The sequence below is a fragment of the Crocodylus siamensis genome, chromosome 6, assembly GCF_052110815.1.
Source record: "Crocodylus siamensis isolate JL-2025a chromosome 6, ASM5211081v1, whole genome shotgun sequence".
Lineage (NCBI taxonomy): Eukaryota > Metazoa > Chordata > Crocodylia > Crocodylidae > Crocodylus > Crocodylus siamensis.
Genome location: NC_143400.1, coordinates 27,291,259 through 27,311,423, shown reverse-complemented (window position 1 = coordinate 27,311,423; position 20,165 = coordinate 27,291,259). Strand labels below are relative to the sequence as shown.

General features: G+C 57.8%; 1 protein-coding gene across 2 annotated transcripts; it reads right to left on the bottom strand.

Moving 5' to 3' along the window:
* Nucleotides 1-38: 38 nt before the first annotated feature.
* Nucleotides 39-20,047, bottom strand: LOC149861950 (integrin alpha-X-like). Of its 2 annotated transcripts, none has more exons than XM_090054593.1 (31): nucleotides 19,907-20,047; nucleotides 16,950-17,033; nucleotides 16,382-16,490; nucleotides 16,109-16,212; nucleotides 15,892-15,956; nucleotides 15,143-15,257; nucleotides 14,325-14,455; nucleotides 14,078-14,229; nucleotides 13,746-13,899; nucleotides 13,072-13,222; nucleotides 12,495-12,568; nucleotides 12,175-12,304; nucleotides 11,730-11,878; nucleotides 10,140-10,280; nucleotides 9,295-9,504; nucleotides 8,562-8,692; nucleotides 8,296-8,456; nucleotides 7,793-7,947; nucleotides 7,587-7,718; nucleotides 5,722-5,795; nucleotides 5,099-5,240; nucleotides 4,139-4,252; nucleotides 3,967-4,046; nucleotides 3,784-3,867; nucleotides 2,661-2,739; nucleotides 2,399-2,494; nucleotides 2,093-2,170; nucleotides 1,897-2,010; nucleotides 1,070-1,159; nucleotides 806-916; nucleotides 39-231 (listed from the first exon to the last, which is right to left on the bottom strand). In XM_090054593.1, exons 2-31 carry the CDS (start codon nucleotides 16,984-16,986, stop codon nucleotides 127-129), a joined length of 3,468 nt encoding a protein of 1,155 aa, XP_089910719.1. In that variant the 5' UTR covers nucleotides 16,987-17,033; nucleotides 19,907-20,047; the 3' UTR covers nucleotides 39-126. The 2 variants fall into 2 exon arrangements, with proteins under 2 accessions (XP_089910719.1, XP_089910720.1); XM_090054594.1 differs by having other exon boundaries at nucleotides 19,953-20,035.
* Nucleotides 20,048-20,165: the final 118 nt, after the last annotated feature.

Below are 20,165 nucleotides of genomic sequence, written 5' to 3'. Positions count from 1 at the left end.
GGAGGGTGGGGACACCTGGGTGCCCTCACTGAGGCAGAGGGAGATGGGGGGTGGGGGGAGGGAAGGGAGAGAGACACACACGCACCTGAACATACAGAACACAGGTATCCAAGGTGGGGCTCAGGCTTACTGTTGGGGGGCACTGGGGGTGGGACCAGGGGTGGGGGCGGGGCCTTCACCCTCCTTGGCTGTCTCCATCATCTCCTTGTATTGACGGTGGAAGAAGCCAAACTGGGGGGGAAGGGGACAGGGGAAGTGTGAGATAACCCCATAGCCCTGCCCCCAACTAGGCCCTGCCCCCTAGAGGGGCCCAAGAGGCTCCATCCCCCAGCTAGGCCCCACCTCCTAGCGGTGTCCACCTCCCCCTCACGCTCCAAGAGCCTACACTCCTGTAGCTCAGCCCTCCCACAAACAAGGCATGCCCCTTCTCCCTAAGCTCCACCCCCCATAGAAAGCCCCCTTCTCCTTAAAGCTCCACCCCCAAGACCAGCCCTACTCCAGCAAGCCCCGCCCCTGGAAGAGCCCCGCCCACCAGGGCCCAGCCTCTCCCCCCTTAATCCCAGACCTGCCCCCTACCAAATCTCTGCCCCTTCCAGTAGGCTCCACTCCCCTTGAGTTCTACCCATCCACTTAGGCTCTGCCCCCAACTACAACTTAGGCTCCACCTCCAGGGGAAAATTCAGCTGTGCTCCTATCTCCACAAGGCCCCACCCCCTCATCTTACCCCTAATATGACCCATGCCTCCAACACTGCCCCCCCATGATAGCTCCACCCCACTGGCATAGCCCCGCCTCCTGCCCTCACCTTGTAGAGGGCAGCAGTGATGAGAGCCAGTAGGAGCAGGCCCCCAATGGAGCTGCCCACAATGATGGGCACATAGTTGTAGATGTGGACACGCTCCAGCACCGTCTGCACCTGGGGGACCAGGGTGGGCAGGATCAGGGACCCAACCCCCCCTGCCCCCACCCCTCTTTCCCAAAGAACCCAGGTGCCTGGGCAACCAGAATCCCCTGCTCCCCCCCTCCTCTCCCCCACCCCCCAGAGAACTAAGGCACCTGGGACCCCTACCTGGTGCTGCACTGTCCCCTGCTGGTGGAAGCGCCCCGGGTCTGCACCCACCTCGGCCGTGCTCACCAGCGTCACCTTGTCCCGCCCCGTCTGCCAAATGCATGTGTTAGCCTCAGCCCTGCTCCCTGCTGCTGCTGGGGGCTGGGCCTGTACCCCTCATTTGCATGGGGCCTCTTGGAGCCAGAACCTGCCCCCACCAGGGGAGAGGAGTGAGGGGGTCCCAGGACAGTGATTGGCCGGCATTTGTTCGGTGCCCTGGGTCACCATTGCAAGGCATGGGTTGGAGTCAGGGGCTTTTACTGGCTGGGATGTGGGATGGGGCTGGGTGGTGATTGGCTGAGGTATGGCAGGCGTCACAGGTTGCCATTGGCTGGGATAGGCCAGGAATCCTGTGTTGTGATTGGCTGGGATGGGCCAGGGGTCATTGCTGATGATTGGGACTGAGGTCAAGGGTCATGACTGGATGAGGTGGATCAGGGGTTGTGATTGGATGGGACAGACCAGGTGACTGGCTGCGATGTCTTGGGGTGTTGTGCTGCGATTGGCTGGGATCTTATCAGGAGGCCTGGCTTGTGATAGGCTGGGATGCACCAGGAATCCTAGCTCATGAATAGCTGGGATGTGTCAGGGCTCCTGTGCTGTAATTGGCTGGGAGTTATCAGGAATCTTGAGCCATGATTGGCTGGGAGGTCTCAGGGCTCAGTCAGGGCTGGTAAAACAAGAACTGGATCTGCACCTACCTCTGGGGTGGCGCACTAGGGACCCCAGGAGTCCGGTTCCCAGAGAGGGGAAGGAGAGGCCAGGGGATGGGGGTGGGGGCCACGTACCTGGGAGAACCAACCGAAGGAGATGTTCCCGGTCAGGACGAACTCCAGGGGCTGCTCCATGTGCACGGCTGAGACATTGCACTGCACCCGTTGGCAGGTGGCTACAGCGCAGCCCTGGGGCATCATGGGATAGCGTAAGGGGGGGGCCCAGATGCCTGGGTTCTCCGAAATGGAGCCTGCAGTGGCCAACACTCACCAGCAGGGGGCTCTTTTTCATCTCCTCTCTCACCTCCTTGATCCCAGGTGTCTCAGGCAGCTTGTAGCAGTTGGCCAGCTGGGGAGTGGGGGGAGAGGAAGTGGGGGACACAGCATTGGACTTCCTCCTACAGGGGGCACCACCTGGTGCCTCATTCCCCTGGGTCATTCCCTGCTGGCTCCACCCCAGAGCTGGCCACATCCTGGCTGCACTCAGAGGGTGGGGAGGGAGCTGGGATTGGTCACCTCCAGAGGCCCAGATCTGGGTTGGACCTGAGGGCAGGGGGTGGGAAAGGGTGAGTGGTACCTTGGGGGCGGTGACCCACATGGGGACCCCATTCACAGCCACGGGGAACTTGAAGGTCACCCATAAGGGGGGGCTGCGCAGGCGGAGGTTCTGGATCTGGGGGAGGGAGAGGAGGAGAGTCACAGTGGGGAAACCCAGGTGTCTGGGTCCTAGCCCCCCTGCTGTCACCCCCCACATCCCAAGCATCCAGGTTCCCAGTCCCCCTGCTCTCCCCCCCGCAGCCCCCACTCTCCTCCTGAAGAACCCAGGCATCCAGGCTCACCTTGTATCGGTGGATCACAGTCCTGGTGGCCTCCTCCTCCTTGCTGGAGAAGTTCATGTACTGGGTGGAGTCCTCTCCACTGGAAGGTCAGAATATGACAGGGGGTGATGGGGGCCATCAGGGGGCAGAGGCCCAGCAGGGGATAATGGGGGGCACAAACCAGGTATGTGTCATACACAAGAAAATATGGGAATCCCCTTTGGTCTTAGGGGGCACTAGGGGGCAGTGAGTGGGTCCAGAAGGTGTCATGGGGCCAGGGCCAGGATGGTGGCACCGTTTTGGGGAGATGGTGCATGGTATAGACTACAAAATATTCCATCTTGCTTTGCAGTAGGGACTAGGGAGCAAAGGGTGGGCTCAGCAGGAGTGCTGCAGATTGGAAAAGGGCATGTTACACATGAGGAAACATGGTAGCTCCCTCTGGCCTTGCAAGGGGTACTAGGGGGCAACAGGGCAGCCCAAAGGGTATAACAGGTGAATGTATACATGAGGAAATACGGTAGCTTCATATGGCCTTGCAGGTGGCAATAAGGGGCAGGACAGGATGGGACAGACCAGGTGATTGGCTGCGATGTCAGAGGGTATAACAGATGAGTGTATACATGATGAAATATGACAGCTCCCTCTGGTCTTGCAGGGGGCAAAAGGTGGCAGGGGGTGGGCCCACCAGGGGGCACTGTCTGGGGAAAAGGGTGCATGCTATACATGAGTAAATATGGTAGCTCTCTCTGGCCATGTAGAGGGCAGGCCCAGCAAGGGTAAAAGGTGCATGTTACACATGAGGAAATACGGTAGCTCCCTCTGGCCCTGCTGGGGGCACCATGGAGCAGTGGTGGAACCAGCGAGTGTGAAAAGTGCATGTTATACATGAGGAAATAGGGTAGCTCCCTCTGGCTTTGCAGGGGATACTAGGGGACAGAGAGTGGGCCCAGCTTGTGTAATAGGTGTATGTTATATGTGAGAAAATATGGTAGCTCCCTCTGGCCTTGCAGGGGGCACTAGTGAGGCAGCAGACAAATCCAGGGTGGGGGGGCAGGAGCGGAAGCCTGCCAGGGGGCAAGGCCTTGGCTTCAGGGGGAGGGGCTCCCCTCCTTACCACCCCTTGTCCCTTGGCCCCACCTACCCGGTGACAATGATGTGGATGGCGTACTTGACTGGCAGCTCCATGCTCTGGCTCTTGCTCTCATTTCCAGGACCACGGTTGTCACTGGGAACCGAGAGGGTGGGGTCAGAGGCGGAGCCTACCGTGCTAGGCCCTGCCCCTGGATAGAGACCCCTCCCACTGCCCCCTAGGTCCAGGATCCACCTGCGGGCGGCGGCCAAGAGCTGCAGGCGGTCACCCAGCTCAGCCGTGGCGGGCACATCCAAAGTGGTGGCGAAGGTGACCTGGGAGGGAGTGGCAGTGTGAGCCATTCAGGGGGCGGGGCTTGGGAGGAGGAGGGGGGAGCTAGGCCCAGGGAGAGGGAGGTGTGGCCTACCTGGGCGCCGGTGTGGAAGATAGGTGGGCCCACAATGCAGCTCGTGTTCTGCTGAAGCTCCTCCCGGGCCCCCAATGGTGAGCTGCAGCGCACGGCCATGCCCTCCCTGCTGGCCTGGGGGTTGGGCTTGGGGGTGAGGGGCGGGGCCAGAGATAGCCCCATCACTTCCCAGCCCCCTGCCCCCCTCTGCCCTGCAGTGCCCCTTGTTGGCCAGAAGGGGCTACCGTATTTTCCTGAAGATGTGTACTCCCCACCCTGCTCCACCTCTCCCTCATATTTCCCTACATACAATATGCACTTTCCCCCACCTTTGGCCCTGCCCAATGGGTACTACCATATTTGTAGACATAGAAGACACACATGCATGCTGCCCCCTGCTGGGCCTCCACTGCCCTCCACAGGGCAGAAGGGGATTACCGTACTTTTCTGCATACAGCATGCACCTCTTCCCACTGCTGGCCATACGCGGCCCCTGCCCAATGGGCACTAGTGTATTTGTAGGTGTAGAACAGGGGTAGGCAACATGTTTTGGCCAAAGTGCCAAAAAACCCACAATGTCTACCTTGGAAGGTGCCTGAGTGCTGACATGCTGGAGCCCAGAGCACCTGTTTGCAGCCTCCCAGCCGCAGCTGGCCCACAGAGCCCAGACTGCTTGCACCAGGGCTTGCAGCCTCCCAGCTGCCTTCTGGGAGCAGCCTGGGCTCCATGGCTGGAAGCAGCTGCTTAGCCTGGGCTGGCAGTGGCCTTGCGTGCCATGCTCAGCATGCTTGCCAAGGGTTGCTGACCCCTGGTGTAGAAGATCTTTTCCTCCCAATACATGTAAGCATACTATCTGGGATCCCATCACCCTCCACAGGGCAGAAGCGGGTTATTGTACGTTCCTGCATATAACACACATCCTTCTGCCCCACACCCCAGCTGGCCCACTCAGTGCCCCCTATGGACACCCCCCCATGGTACCTGGAGCACCTGGACCTTGCGGTAGGACAGCACCGTTGGGTGGAGGAGTCGCAGGGTGGCACCGTAAGAGTCCTCACCGAGATTCTGAACATGGATCGTGACCTGGAGGTCTTGGGTGTCGCCCACCACCAGGGTGCTCAGGCTGTGGTGGGGAAGGAGAGGGGTTGTCAGCTTCCTACAATAGTACCCTAGGGAGAGTTACGAGGTTCCCTGGCATTGTCCTAGGGGCGATTGTGGGTTTCTGTTGGCTGTGCCCTGGGAGGGTTGTGAGCTTCCCCCACTAGCAGTGCCCTGGAGAGCTGTGATGTTCTACCAGCAGTGGCCTGGGGATGGATTGTGAACTTTCCTCACCAGCAGTGCCCACAGGGTGGTAGTGAGCTTCCTCCAACAGTTTCCTAGGGGGGGTTGTGACCTTCCCCCATAAGCAGTGCCCTGGAGGGGGTTGTGATCTTTCCCCAGCAGTGCCCTAGGGGGTACTGTGAGCTTCCCCCAACACTGCCCTAAGGAAGGTTGTGAGCTTCCCACAACAGTGCCCCCCTATAGGCCAGGACCACACACCCCAGGCAGGAGCCAGTCCTGGGCCTGAGGATGATGGGGGCTGGGGGTGACAGGGACGGACTCACCCTGAGAAATTGAAGGCGATTTGTAGGTTGTCCTCACAAACCTCGTCACTACCGCAGTTCTTATCAAATGGGAGCTGGGGGCAATCAGAGAGGGGGGCGGGGCCATGGGGGGGGGCTCTGTCAGCTACCACCTGTAACAACCTGGCACTCCCCACTGCATTGCCCACCCCCAACACCCACTCACACTGCCATGGCTACACCCCCCAACCACCCTGTTACCATCACCACCTGTAGCCACCTCAGTCCCCACTTCAGTCACAATCAGAGTCCTACAAACACAGGGATGACCCGTCTGCTAGAACCCGGGCCCACATTATCAGCATCACTTCCTGTAGCAACACTGTTTCCCTGGTTGCCACACCACCCACTGAGATGAGATAGCTGTACAAGCAGCCACTGCCTGACGGCTACCCCAGGCAGCCATGCAGTCAACCTTGCTGCCTGTAGCAGCACCTTCCATGTCAACCACCAGCACCCAACACCTGTCTGCTTAATCACAGCCTGACTAGCTCAGGTTGTACCAATGCTGCTGCCGTCGCTGGCTCTAGCTATACCATCTCCCACCTCTTGATGTCAGCCATGGGAGCCAGATGCTGAGACACACAGCCAATACCATCTATGTCTCCGCCTGTAGCAACACCATCCCTCACCTTCCTATGTGAACTATAACACAACACCCATGCCCAGAACAACAGCTTGATTACTACAACCTGAGCCAATGCTGTCATCATCACCATCTGTATCAACTCAATCTAGTGAAAACCTGAACACCCAGCAACAGTCCAAGCACTATACTGTCACCACTACTGCCTGGTGCAATGCTGGTCCCTACCCTTCCACGTCAGCACCATGACCAGCCTGCCCATATAGGCTACAACAGCCTGGCCGCTACAACTGATGCCAAAGCCATCCGTGTTTCTGCCCATAACCTTCCAATGGCAGCTACTACAACTGAATGCCTGTATGCACAGCAACAGCCTGACTGCTACACCTGGTGACAATGCTGTCACTGGTGCTGTCTGTAACTACACCGTGAGCACCACACAAATGTGAGCCACCAGGACTGGACACCTCGATATGCAGCAACATTGTGATCACTACAGCTGGCACCAAAACTGTCACCATCACTGCCTGTTGCAACACCATGTCCCAGCTTCCAATAGCAGCCACTACAATATAACATTTGTACCCACAAAGAATGCCATCATCGTTGCTGCCTGTAGTAACACCATGACAACCTCATAGTGTCAGCCACCAGGACTGGGCTCCTTGTCATGCAGCAATAGTCCATCCACTACGACCAGCACCAATGCTGTCAGCATCACCCCCTGGTGTCTGACCCTTCAAAGTCAGCCACTACAGCCAAACACCTGTACATGCAGCCATCACCATCACATCTGATAGCAACCCTATGACAGCCGCCCAGTGTCTACTGCCAGGACTGAGCACCTCGATACATGGCAACAGCTGTACTGGTACTATCAACACCAATGCCCTCAGTGTCATGGCCTGTAGCAACACTGTGACAACTGCATGTCAACCACTAGGATAGGTCAACCTGACACAAAGGAACATCCCGTCTGCTACACCCAATGTCAGCGGCTTCAATGTTACCTCCTGTACCAATACCGTGACAACTGCACAACGTCAGCCCTACTGGAAACCTAGACACACAACAACAGCCCAGACTGTATAACCAGTACCAATACCCCCAGTGTCACTGTCAGTAGCAACACTGTGGCAATCACACAGTGGCAATCACCAGAACTGGATACCTAGGCACACAGCAACAGCCTGACCACTACAACCGGCGCCAATGCCATCGGCCCTTGCTGTAAGACCAACCCCCTTCCCTGAGGTCTCACCGAGGCTATAACCATCGGCTCTGTGTCCTCAGCCAGGATGGGGGTGAGGCCATTGGTGCTGGGGATGGGGTTCCCAGTCAGGTTGTACGTCAGACGCAGGGTGATGGGTGACAGGGTGTCTTCAGGGCAGACCTGGGGGTGGGAGACAGGCATAAGTGTACCATGGGGGGTCTGAAGAGAGAAGGGGGAAGGGAAGGGGCACTCACAGGCAGTTGGACATTGTAGTTCTGGCACTGAGGGTGGAGGCTGACGTGCACCATCTGGGACTGGGCAGACAGTGGGGGATTGAAGGCGGCACGGACTTTCACCCGTCCAGGGTCCAGCACCAGCTCATAGGAGAAGGTACCCGAGAGGGGGCTGCCTGTAGGGGCAGGAGAGGTCTGACAGTGTGGCCCCCAGGCCCCTGGAGGCACATGTTACCTTGGCCACTGTCCATTCCAGAGGTGTACTGTACTGGGCCGGAGCCTGGAGGGGATGCCTCAGAGCTGGCTGCGTCAGGAAGAGCAGGGAACAAGAGGGAGGGGGGGTGCGGGGGCAGGGGTTGGAAGAGAACCAGGGGGTTGAATCCAGGCCTAGTCTGGAGGTATTGGGTGGGGTGGGTGGGGCGGGGCAGATGCCTGGGTTCTGTGTGTGTGTGTGTGGACAGGCTGGGGACTGGGTGTATGGCCTCTCCCTGGTGGGCAGGGCCTGTCCCAGGGGCAGAACTGACCATTGAAGTGCTGCTTGGGGTTCAGACGGAGGCTGAAGCAGACTTGGGCAGTAGCAGCCTTGGTGTCCAGCTGCTCCCGGCCCTGGCAGTTGAAGGCGGTCGTCGGGATCGTGGTCGGGGCAAAGGTCACAGTCACGATTGCCTGCAGCACTGGGCGTGACCTGCAGGGGCAGAGCTGGGGTCAGCCACACACGCAGGGAACTCAGGCATCCCAGGCACACACACACATAGCCCATAGCACAGGGGACCCAAGCATCCAGGCTCACCTCAGCAGCAGCACCTGCCCGCGGGCACCCACAGCAATGTCCTTCAGGTTGTCACCCGTCAGGTCCATGCCCCCGCTCAACGCCAGGCCCAGTGTCCATGGTGCCCCGGACACCTGGGTCCCTGAGATGCGCTGGGGTGGGGACAGTTGTCGGGGGTGGGGCCAGGGCAACAGGGAGAGGGGGTGGGGTTATGGCTGAATGGGGCAGGGCTAGAGGTGGGGGACAGGGCTAGAGCTACAGAGGATAAACCGATGGCTGTAGGGGTGGGATGGGATGAGAGGTGGGGGCAGGGCCTAAACCTCCAGGGGCAGGACTAGAGGTTACAGGTGGAAGCAAGAAGAAGTGGGTGGGGCTAGAGGGGTGGGGGGTGCTAACAGAGGGAAGGAGTAGGAGCACAAAGGGGTGGAGCTAGTAGCAGTGCGGGTGGGGCTAGAGGTAGGAGCCAGGCTGGAGGGGCAGGGGGCAGGGGCATGGGGGCAGGGCTAAGGAAGCGGGAGCAGGACAGGGGAGAAAGGGCCAGAGAGGCAGAAGGGGTAGATCTGGGGTGAGGGGCAGGGCACTGAAAGAAGAGGGCATGGCTAGGGAAGTAGGGGCAGGCCCAAGAGAGCAGGGGCGGGGTCAGGGAAGTGGGCAGCAGGGCTATAGAAGCAGGGGATGGGGCCAGAGCAGCAGGGGACAGGGACAGGGACAGGGGAAGTTGGGAGCGGGGCCAAGACTGGGGGTGGGGGCCTACCTGGCTGGGTTGGTTGTGCAGGCGGCGGTGCTGCTGCCCACGGAAGAGGTAGAGGGCCCCACGGGCATCATCCTCCAGGGGGGCCCCCACAGCCAGGTCGGCATGGCCATCACCGTCCACGTCCCCCAGCACCGCCAAGCTGGCCCCGAAGTGCCCCAGGGGCTGGCTCCCCTGCCCCTGCAGCACCCCCTTGCACCGCAGCGGCGCCCCCTGTGGGGGAGTGTTTAAGTGCCAGGCGTGGCACCATATTGCCCCACCTACCGCACACGCTGACCTCCCACCCACCACCCTGCAGGGCCAGGGAGCAGCTACTGCATTTTATTGGGGATTTGGGCAACCTGCCCCTGCCCCTTGGGGGCCTCTTCAGGGCAGAAAGGGAGCTACTGTATCTTCTGGTGTACAATATGCACCTCCCCCTCCCTGCAGCTACCCCTATAGGGTAGAAGGGGAGTTACATTTTACCACCTATAATGTGCACCTTACCTTACCCCTTGGTGCTGCCTACAGTGCAGAAAGGGAGTTACCATATTTTATCATGCAGAATATGTACTTTCCCCCTCCCTGCAGCATCCCCTCATGGGACAGAGATGGACCTACCATATTTTATCAGGTATAAAAGCACCTTCCTATGCCCCCTGCATACCTTCTCTCTCACCCATGCCCCCAACTTGCAGGGCCAGAAGGGAGCTACCATATTTCCTCACAGATACACACCCCTCCCCACAACCATAGGCCAACCCCTGCCTCCTGAAGAGCACAAAAGGGGGTTACCATCTTTTCTGGCATACAACATGGACCCTTTCCCACCCTCCAACCCACTTCCTGCCCCCATCCCCAAATCCTACCTGCTTTGGGACAGGGCACATGAAGACGCGGCCTCCGCTTCCCCCCCCATAGTACATGGGGGCTCCAATGAGGATGAGGTCGGTGTCTTTGTCTCCATCCACGTCCATGGTGCTGAGGGAGCCCCCAAAATATGAGCCAATCTGGGGGGGAGGGGGGAAGCAGAGGAGACCCCATTACCTGCAGAGCCCACAGCCAGGGGGTGAGACCCGACCCCCTCACCTACCCAATTGCCCTTCCCAGAGACCCCAGTAATACACAGGCCCTGCCCCTTGGGGAGGAGCCCAGGAAACAGATGGGAGGAGTCATGGGGCAACAAAGCAGAGCCATGGAGCTAGGGGGCGGAGCCCTGGGGCTGTGTGGGTGGACTCTCAAGGCTGGGGACAGAGCCCTGGAGCTGAGGGGGTGGAGCCACCCATCATGCTGCATCTCATGCCTATAGCCAAGTCCAGGCCCCCCTGTCCAATTCCCACATGTGTGCATTTGGACACACATGTGCACAGATCAGTCACATGTGTCCACAAGGTGTGCACATACACATGCACCACCTGCACACACCTGTCTTTGCACCCCGGCACCCTCTCATGCACACACACACAGACACACACTCATGTTGGTCCACACATGCACACTCATATTCACGGACACACACATACATAGACGCACACATGCACACATAAGCATGCACTCAACATGAACACACATGCACGTGTTTTCACAGGTAGGTTAACGTATACCCAAGCATGTACATACATGCACACACTTGCACACTTGCATGTACACATGCACCCACACACACATTCACATGAATGCCTGAACACACTCATAAATACACACATATGCACACATGCTACACACACACTCGCACATCTACAGATGCACCCAAACTTGTGTACACACACACATGTTCATATACACACAAGCAAGCAGGCACACATGTACACACACATATGCACCCCCAAATGCATGCACGTACACACACTTACACACACAGAGGCATACACACATCTACACATGCACAATTACACATAGATTAACAGGCATGTATATACACCCACAAACACACATACACACATATATGCACCCACTCATGCATGCACACGCACATGTATGCACACCCCTGCACAGAGGCACACATGTGCTCATGCACACACAAGTATGACTCCAAACACACATATCTACATAGACCCACATGCATCTACTCATGCATGCACACATGTACACATACCCCTGCACGCATACACACATACATGCACCCAACTCACACACCCAAATGCACCCACGAATGCACACACATGCAGACCTGCACACACAACCATGTAGAGTCACACAATAGCACACAAATACACACCCAACTCCAAACACATGTATCCACATGCACCCACACCCATACACACACAGGCACCCGAACATGCACACACATGAACCCCCATGCACACATCCATACGCACTGTATATCCACCTGCAAATCAAGAGGCACATGCTTGCCCAGAGACATGTTCAGGAACACATCTCCACATGCCCCGACACACACAAAGACATGGGGCACCTACACGCTTGCACACGCATCCCCACAGCCAGTTCCCCCCTACCTGGTCTCCCTTCACCTCACTCTTGGCCTTCCAGGCTGATTCCTTGGGGTCCCAGTAGAACAGCACCACCTTACCCACGTGCTGGTACCGCGGTGCCCCCACCACGTAGCCCTGGCGCCCCCTGGAGGTCACTGGCTGGACTGCATAGCCTAGGGATGGGTGGGTTAGAAAAGAGACACACTGGTGTAGGGCATTAATAAGGGAAGCTAAAGGTGAGGAAGAGAAAATAAGACTAAGGGCAGCAGGGGTCTTCTAGCAGCTTGATAAAATGAAGGTAGACCAGAGAAGACGTCTGGGTACCAGTTCTTATAAGCCCCCATTCCCCAGAGATGCAGCCACCTCAGGGGAGGGCTATCAGGAGCTAGACAAAGCCCATTCACCCAGCCACTTGTGGGGCGGTAGGTAGCCGAAGAGACCAGGCCAGGTGAGTGGGGGGGTCTCTTACCAAGGTAGGCATCATTCATCTCCCCGCTGGTCCTGGACACATTGATGAAGGTGGGATTCTTACTCTGCTTGTAGAGCAAAAACCCACCTGACCAGTCGTAGGCACCCACAGCTCCCAGAACATGAACACTCTAGACCAGGGCACATGGGGACTGTCACCCCCTAAATGCCAACAGCCTGAGCTCCCAGAAGGGTCTAAATTGGTCTCCCTTCCAGACTCTGAATGCTCTGGACCCTGCTTAGCATCAGAGACATGTCAGGGTGCTCAGATCTTGGCAGAGGTGGGGTAAAGACAGGGTAGGGGCAGGGGGTGTCACTCACATGGGACAGGAGAGCACTGAAGCCTTCTTGGGACATCTCCAGCTGGAAAGAGCTATCACTGTGGGACTGGGTGCCTGGAGAGACAGATGGACAGATGGAGCCCCCAAATCAGGCCCAGGATTTGCCCCTGGGGTTCACCTGGGAGCCATGTTTCAGCCAGCTGTGGGGCAGAATGAGTGGGAAATGGCTAAGTGGAACAAGGCATGAGGCATCAGCCTTCTGGAGGGGAAAGGTCACTGCCCTGGGCTAGCTGCATAGAAAGATGGATGGATGGGGTTATATGGGTGGTGTAGAGAGAGGAGAAAAGGATGGATGGATGGATGGATGGACAGGTGTTATGGAGATGGATGGATGGATGGATGGATGAATAGGTGTTATGGAGATGGATGGATGAATGTGCATGCTGGGCATGGATGGAATTGGCAGTTGAGTAGACAGATAGCACATTGTGGTCTCAGCATTTCTCTCTCTAGCTCCCATCCCCCAACCAACCCCCTCCACTCCCACCTGCCCTGACTTCTAGCCCTGCTCCATCCCACCTTGCTTCTCCTCAACCCCCACCTCCCACCCCAGATACCTTCGATGGCAAAGATCTTGTTCTTCAACTGCTCTTGGAGGCCCTGCAGAGCATTAAAGTTGTCCACCTGGAAGATGTGGTCACTTGCAGGGGAGGAGGCAATCACCTGCAGCTCCTGCTGAGCATTCACTTTGAAGAAGGCATCCCCCACCTACCCAAGAGGGAGGGAAGTGAATGGTGAGCCAGGCACAGGAAGGGAGAGACAGCAGGTGGGCATGGGATGGAGGGATAGTTGGATGAATGAGTACAAGGGATGAATGGAGAGACAGAAAAATGGGTACAAGTTTGGATAGGATGGATGGATGGATGGATTCAGTGGATTGATGGATACATGGATGGACAGATGGACAGATTTAGTGAATGGATGGATGGAAGGATGGATGGATGGAATGGTTTATTGGATGGATGGAAGGAAGGATGGACAGACAGACAAACGGATGGATGGAATGGTTCATTGGATGGATGGATGGATGGACAGAAGGATGGACAGACAGACAAATGGATGGAATGGTTCATTGGATGGATGGATGGATGGATATAACATAAGACCAGAGGGACATTGACAGGATGGATGAACAGACAGACACATGGATGGACGGATCCAGTGAATGGATGGTGGGGCTCAGCGCCTGGATAAACATGTTTTTGCCGAGCAGAAAGGTGCCTGGTCTCACCCCAATAGCGTAGCGGATGATTCCAGCTCTCTCAGCCTCGGGGATGACATCCTTGTACTCCAGCGTGTCTCCATACTTCTCCCCATCCGTGATCACGATGAGAACCTTGGTGGCCCCGGCCCGCATGCCACTTTTGGACACAAACACCTCCTGCCTACAGAGAGTCCAGAAGCCCGGGGTCACTCGCCTTGTCCCTGGGCTCAAGTGAGCTGCAGGGTGGACATGGAGGAAAGGACGGATGGATGGATGGGTACATTGGAGGGATGGATAGGGGAGTGAATGGATGGTGGGATGGAGAGATATGGTGGACAGATGGACAGGCTGGTACCCACACTGCTCTGAGGATGGCACTGGCAGTCCACGTTGTGTAACGCATTTGGGTAATGCTTTGCACCCGCTTTTCGATTTCAAACTTTGATGACTCCCTGAACTCCTTGAAGTCAAAGGCGGTGTTGAAGTATGAGGAAAACTGCATCACGGCAAACTGAGGCCAAAGAAGCGGGGGAAGGGTGAGAACCAGGCCTTAACAGTACCCTCCAGCGGCTCCCCCATGTTCCCCCAGCACCCACTGGTAGTCACCTGGGTCTCTGTGCCCTGGAAACGCCTTATGACCTGGACCACAAAATCCTTCATCTTCTGGAAGTCACTTCCAGTGACACTGCCTGAGCCATCAATGAGGAAGAGGATATCCGTCTGGCGCCTGGGGCATTCTGGGAATGGCAATGTGAGGGGGAAGAGGACAAGGCCTGGTGAAGCAGGGGTAAGTGTGGGACAAGACCTCCACCCTCTTCTGGGGGCCCCTTGGAAAGAGGGGTCCTGTGGGGGTTATACCAGGTTAGCAGCTGCATATTTGCTCCCATGGACAATACTCATGACAGGTCCATATACCATCCATCCAGTGAATGAATCCATCCATGGGTGAATCCATCCATCCATCCCTCCATCCATCCAATAAACCCATCTATCCAATGACTCAACGAATGAATGAATTAATCTGCCCATCCATCCAATGAACCAGTCCACTCAGCCATCTATCCAATGAATGAACGAGTGAAAGAATCCATCCCTCAATCAATCCATCCAACCAATGAGTCCATGCATGCATCCATCCAATGAACCAGTCTGTCCATCCATCCTATAAATGAATGAAACTATCCTTCCAATGAACAAATCCATCCAACCATCCAATGAATGAATGAACCCATCCATTCATCCAATGAATGAATCCACCCACCCATCCATCCATCCCCTCTCTCGAGGCCACTCCATACCCCTACACCTAGTGACCAGCTCCTAACCCATGTGTCCATTCCTTATTCCAGGGGGAATGTCCCTGCCCTGGCCCCACCCTGCCTCAGAGGCCCCTCCCCATCCCTCCCTTGGCCCCGCCCCCTCACCGGGCAGGGTCTCTGGGAAGCGCTGGGTCAGGCGCAGGTTCTGGTCCAGCAGGAAGCAGTAGCCGCGCACATACATGTTCTCGCCACATGCCTGCTGCACAGTGGGGCCACACACCTGGGGCATGAGATGGGAGAGGGGTGGCACTGGTGCCATCTTGTCATGGTGGTCTCCCCCAGTTACCATGATGATGGTGTGAGGCAACCTCTCCCCGATGCCTCCATGGTTACCATGGATGCTGTCACCACATCAAAGACCCCTGGGTCCCCCACTGAGGGAGGCATCCCCGGCTGTCAACTTGGGGGCACATGACCTCATCACCCACCTCATGGTGATGTCACTAGGCAGGAATAGCCACCACAATGCTGTCACCACTGCATCGTGGGGACCCTTCAGCCCTCCCTCCGATACCCGACACCGCGCACCCACTGTTCCCATAGCAACATTTGTGGTTTCTCTATTTTGGGTGACACAGTGCAATGGTCATCCTCTGCAGGATCATCAGGGCGGCGTGTGGCTGAGCACCCGGATGCTTGACTTCTCTGAGGGGGAAGTGGGGGCTGGGAGGTGAGAGCAGGGGGACTGGGAGCCCAGATGCCTGGGCTTAATCAGACAGGAAGTGGGGGCTGGGAGCCCAAATGCCTGGGCTCATTTGGAGGGGAAACAGGGGTTGTGGGGTGACAGCAAGGGGCCCAGACCCCTGGGGTCTCTGGGAGGGGAGTCGGGGCTCACAGGGGTGCCTGGTACCCACCAGGACCTGGGAGTCAGTGGCTGCCAGAGACAGCCCGAGAGACATGTCCACAGCATCAGGGGGTCCTGGAAGAGGACAGAGACCATGGGTGAGACAATCCCCCTCCCCACACTCCCCAGCCCCCACTGAGTGGGGAGAGGACCCAGGCATCCACGCTCCCAGCCCCCCCAGCTCCCACCCCCCTACACCCCAGAGAACCCAGGCGCCCGGGCCCTACGCGGGATGTGGATCTGCTGGCAAGCCTTGGCCTGTGGGTCACACTTGTAGACTCGGCCGGTGTCATTTATGCCCCCTCGGTGGAGCGGGGCCCCCACAAACAGCCTGGAGGGGGAGAGCAGAGGGGTCAGGGGGGTGAACCCCCAAGCCCACAGCCCCTGTTCCCTCCCTCAAAGAACCCAGGTGTCCGGGCTCCCAGCCCCCCGCTCTCAGCCCCAGCCCCCACTCCCCGCCCAGGGAATGCAGGCGCCTGGGCTATCAACCCCACCCTTACCCCCTAGGCTGTGCACTCATTGCCAGGCTCTGCCCGAACCCAGCAGCTGCCTCCTGGAAGGTGATGGGACTATCTACATCCACGTTGAACCCGTGGCAGGACGCCAGCGCTGCAGGGGTCAAACAGAGAACTTAGAGCCAGAGAGCCCAGGTGTCCCGGGGTCCCAGCCCCATCTGCTCTCCTATTGCCCCCCCAGAGAGCCCTTAGAGCTAGTAGAGCTAGTCCTCTACTAAATCCCCCTGCTGTCAGCCCCCAGCCCAGCTCCCCTCCCAGATGACCCAGGCATCCAGGTTCTGAACCCCTTGCTCTCGTCCCCTAGCCAACAGGCCCCTCCCAGAGAACCCAGGTATCCAGGGTCCCAGGCCCCCCTGTTCCCTCCCACCAGCCCCACTTCCCTCCCAGAATGCCCTTAAAGCTAGTAGAGCTCATCCTCTTCCAATTCCCCCTTCTCTCAGCCCCCCCGTCCAGCTCCTGTGCCAGAGAGCCCAGGGGTCCGGGCTCCCAGCCCTCCCTGCACTCACCCTGCAGCCCCCAATCCCCTCCCAGAGAACCAGGTATCCAGGCCTACCTGCACCCAGGCAGAGGAGCAGGGCCAGGGGGTCCATGGCTGGGGGTCAGGTGCGCTTGATGCTGGACTTACAGGAGCCGGTGACTGCAGAAGAGGAAGTAACAGCAGATGGGAGGCGGCTTTGGGTTTTGGAGGGGGTTGGGGAGATTGGGTTACCACGGAGGTGATAAAGGGTTTCAGGGGACACACACACACACACACACACACACACATTGCGCACATACAGAACCTAGGCCTCTGGGATACATACACACACAGCTAATATCAGACACACACAACCCAGGCATCCAGGGCACTTACATGCATCACACACGCACGCAGTATCTAGGCATCTGGGATACATGCACACACAGCTACAGTCAGACACACAGAGGCAGAACCCAAGCATCCAGGACATACATGCACACACAACCCAGGTGTCTGGAACACACACGCAGCTGCAGTTGGACATACACCCCTGCACTCACACAACCCAGGTGTCCAGAACATGCACAGAGCTACATGGAAGCACACACAGATACAGTTGGATGCACACATATAGCCCCCTACACAGGTAAACACACACACACCTACATCCACAGGTACACACACACGCAGCTACACTGGGACACGACGGACACAGCTACACTGAGAAATGCGGACACAGCTACAATGAGACACAAACACCCACCCACAACTACAGCCAGATGCACAAGCCTACACTGAGACACACACACACACACAGAGGTGTAAGCAGACAGAGACCACTACAGTCAGACACAGACCCCTAAACTGAGACGCACACACCAATACAACAGGACATGGTTGCACACAGAGCTACAACAAGACACAAACAGCTACCACCAGACATACACACCCAGGCACAGCAGGACACACAAACACCACTACAGGAAGAGAGACCCACAGACACAACAGGACACAGACAATCCTACATTGAGGGGGACACATACCACTACAGCAGGACAGACACACACACCTGGGTTGTGTATGTGTGTGTGTGAGCATGCACGCACGCCCTGGACAGTTGGCTCTGGTGATTAAGAGCCCAGAGATTGTATTTCCCTACAGCTCTCACACCTCCTGTCACACCTCCTGCATCCCCACCCACGCCCTTGGCTTTGCTTGCGCGCGCGCACACACGCGCGCACACACACACACACACACACACAGAACCCAGGTGTCTGGGACAACCCCCTTTCCCCTTCCCCACCTACACACACCTGCACGCACACATGCACAGAAACACACACATCCCAGGTAGCCAGGACAGACTGACAGATACACATACACACACAGCACCAAGGCATCTTGGACAGACACACACACACACTGGGGCATACAGCCCCCAGAGGTGGTTGCATTGCTCCCCAGGGTGTTGGGAGGGGAAGTGCTACCAGTGTGGGTGCCACACACAGGGGATATCACAACCCACTTCTGCTCAAGGCTTCTTCCTGCCCTCTGCCCACAAGAGGGGAGCATGTGTGTGTGCGTGCGCGCGCACGTCCCGGATGCCTGGGTCTTCTGATTAAGAGCCCAGAGGCCTCATTTCCCTGCAGCTCTTGCACCTCCCATCACACCCCCTCTCCCCAGCTTTGCGCGCACACACTTCACACAGAACCCAGGTGTCCTGAACAACCCCCCTGGCCCCACCGACCCACACCCACCCACACATACAACCCAGGCCTCCGGGCCCCCCCCCTCCCACACACACACAGAGCTGTCACTGCCACAAGAGGACTCAGCTACTTCCCTAATCTATGCCTGACCACCACTGCCCAACCCAGACTCAGCCGCATGGTTACATCCAGCACCCATCCCAGAGCCAGCTGCTGCTCTGTTATGTGCAGCCCCTGGTGCCCACCCCAGGTTTAGCCATATCATTATACCCAGTGCCCACTCCAGAGCCAGCTGCAGCCCTGTTACACCTGGGCCCTATTACATACCCTAGAGCTGGCTACAGTGCTATCTCACCCAGCCCCTGGTGCCCACCCCAGAGCCAGTCACAGTCCTGTTACACCCAGGCACTGGTGTCCACCCCAGACTTAGCCACATCATTACACCCAGCACCCATCCCAGAGCCAGCCACAGACCTGTTAGACCCATCCCCTACACCTCTACCAGACTCAGTCGCATCTCTGCAACCAATTTGGGATTAGGAGCTGTTTGCCATCTCAGGCTTTTTTAGGACTTCCTAAAATGCTGGTTCCTCCCAGGACCATTAATAGCCGGAGCCACATTTGCCTAATGAGAACGAGCTCCTTCCCAGCACTGTGTCCCCTGCTCAGCTCAGCCAGTTGAGGCAAATCCCCAGCCAGGAAGCAGAAAGGATCCAGGTGTCCGGGGCCCCTTGCTGCTGGGGGACCCAGGTGTCCTTGGGGCCAGAACCTCTGCCTGCAGAGCTCCTAGGGATGACAAGGGGTCACAGTGCCTCCCATGCCCGCCCAGAGGACCCAGGTGCCCAGGCTCCCAGCACCGCACGCCCCCCAGCCCCGAGGTGCAAGGTAGTGATTTCCTGCACAGGGAGCCCAAGTCCTGCACGTGGAACCCAGGTGCCCGGGACACACACACATGCATGCACGCCCACCTCTTGTGGGCAGTGGGAAGGAGGAAGCTTTGGGGCAGAAGTGGGTTGTGATGTGGCCTGTGTGCCACTTCCCCTCCTGACACCTCACAGCTTGAGAACCCAGGCGACCAGCACACCCTCCCAAACACACACACACACACACACACACACACACACACACACACGTCGCTGCCATAAGAGGACTCAGCTACTTCCCCAGTCTACGTTCCTGCCCACCAACGCCCACCCCAGGCTCAGCCACATCATTACAGCTAGCACCTACCCCTGAGCTGACTGCAGCCCTGTTACACCCAGTCCCTGGTGCCTATCCCTGACTCAGCTGCATTGTTACACCCAGCACCCATCCGTTACTCCTGGCCCATAGCACTCTCACCCCAGAGCCAGCCGCAACTCTGTTGCACTTGGTGCCTGGTGCCTACCCCAGGCTCAGCTCCATCTCTGCAGCCAACCTGGGGTCAGGGCCTGTTTGGTCTCTTGGGCATTAATAGCCAGGCACACAGAACCCAGGTGTCTGGGCTCCTAATCCCCCTGGTCCCTTCCCCACCCCCAGAACCCAGGGATCCAGGCTCCCAGCCCCCTCCCCTCCCCTCCCCTGATCTCAGGCCCCAGAGGGAAGCCCACCCCCTCATGAA

Bases quoted from the DNA above. Each gene is read 5' to 3' on its own strand.
- LOC149861950 (XM_090054593.1), bottom strand. From the start codon at position 16,986: ATGGACCCCCTGGCCCTGCTCCTCTGCCTGGGTGCAG. The intron at 16,213-16,381 runs GTAAGGGTGGGG...CTCCCCCTCCAG, and splicing joins ATGAGTGCACAGCCTAGGGG to GCTGTTTGTGGGGGCCCCGC. The intron at 2,011-2,092 runs GTGAGTGTTGGC...ATGATGCCCCAG, and splicing joins TGAAAAAGAGCCCCCTGCTG to GGCTGCGCTGTAGCCACCTG.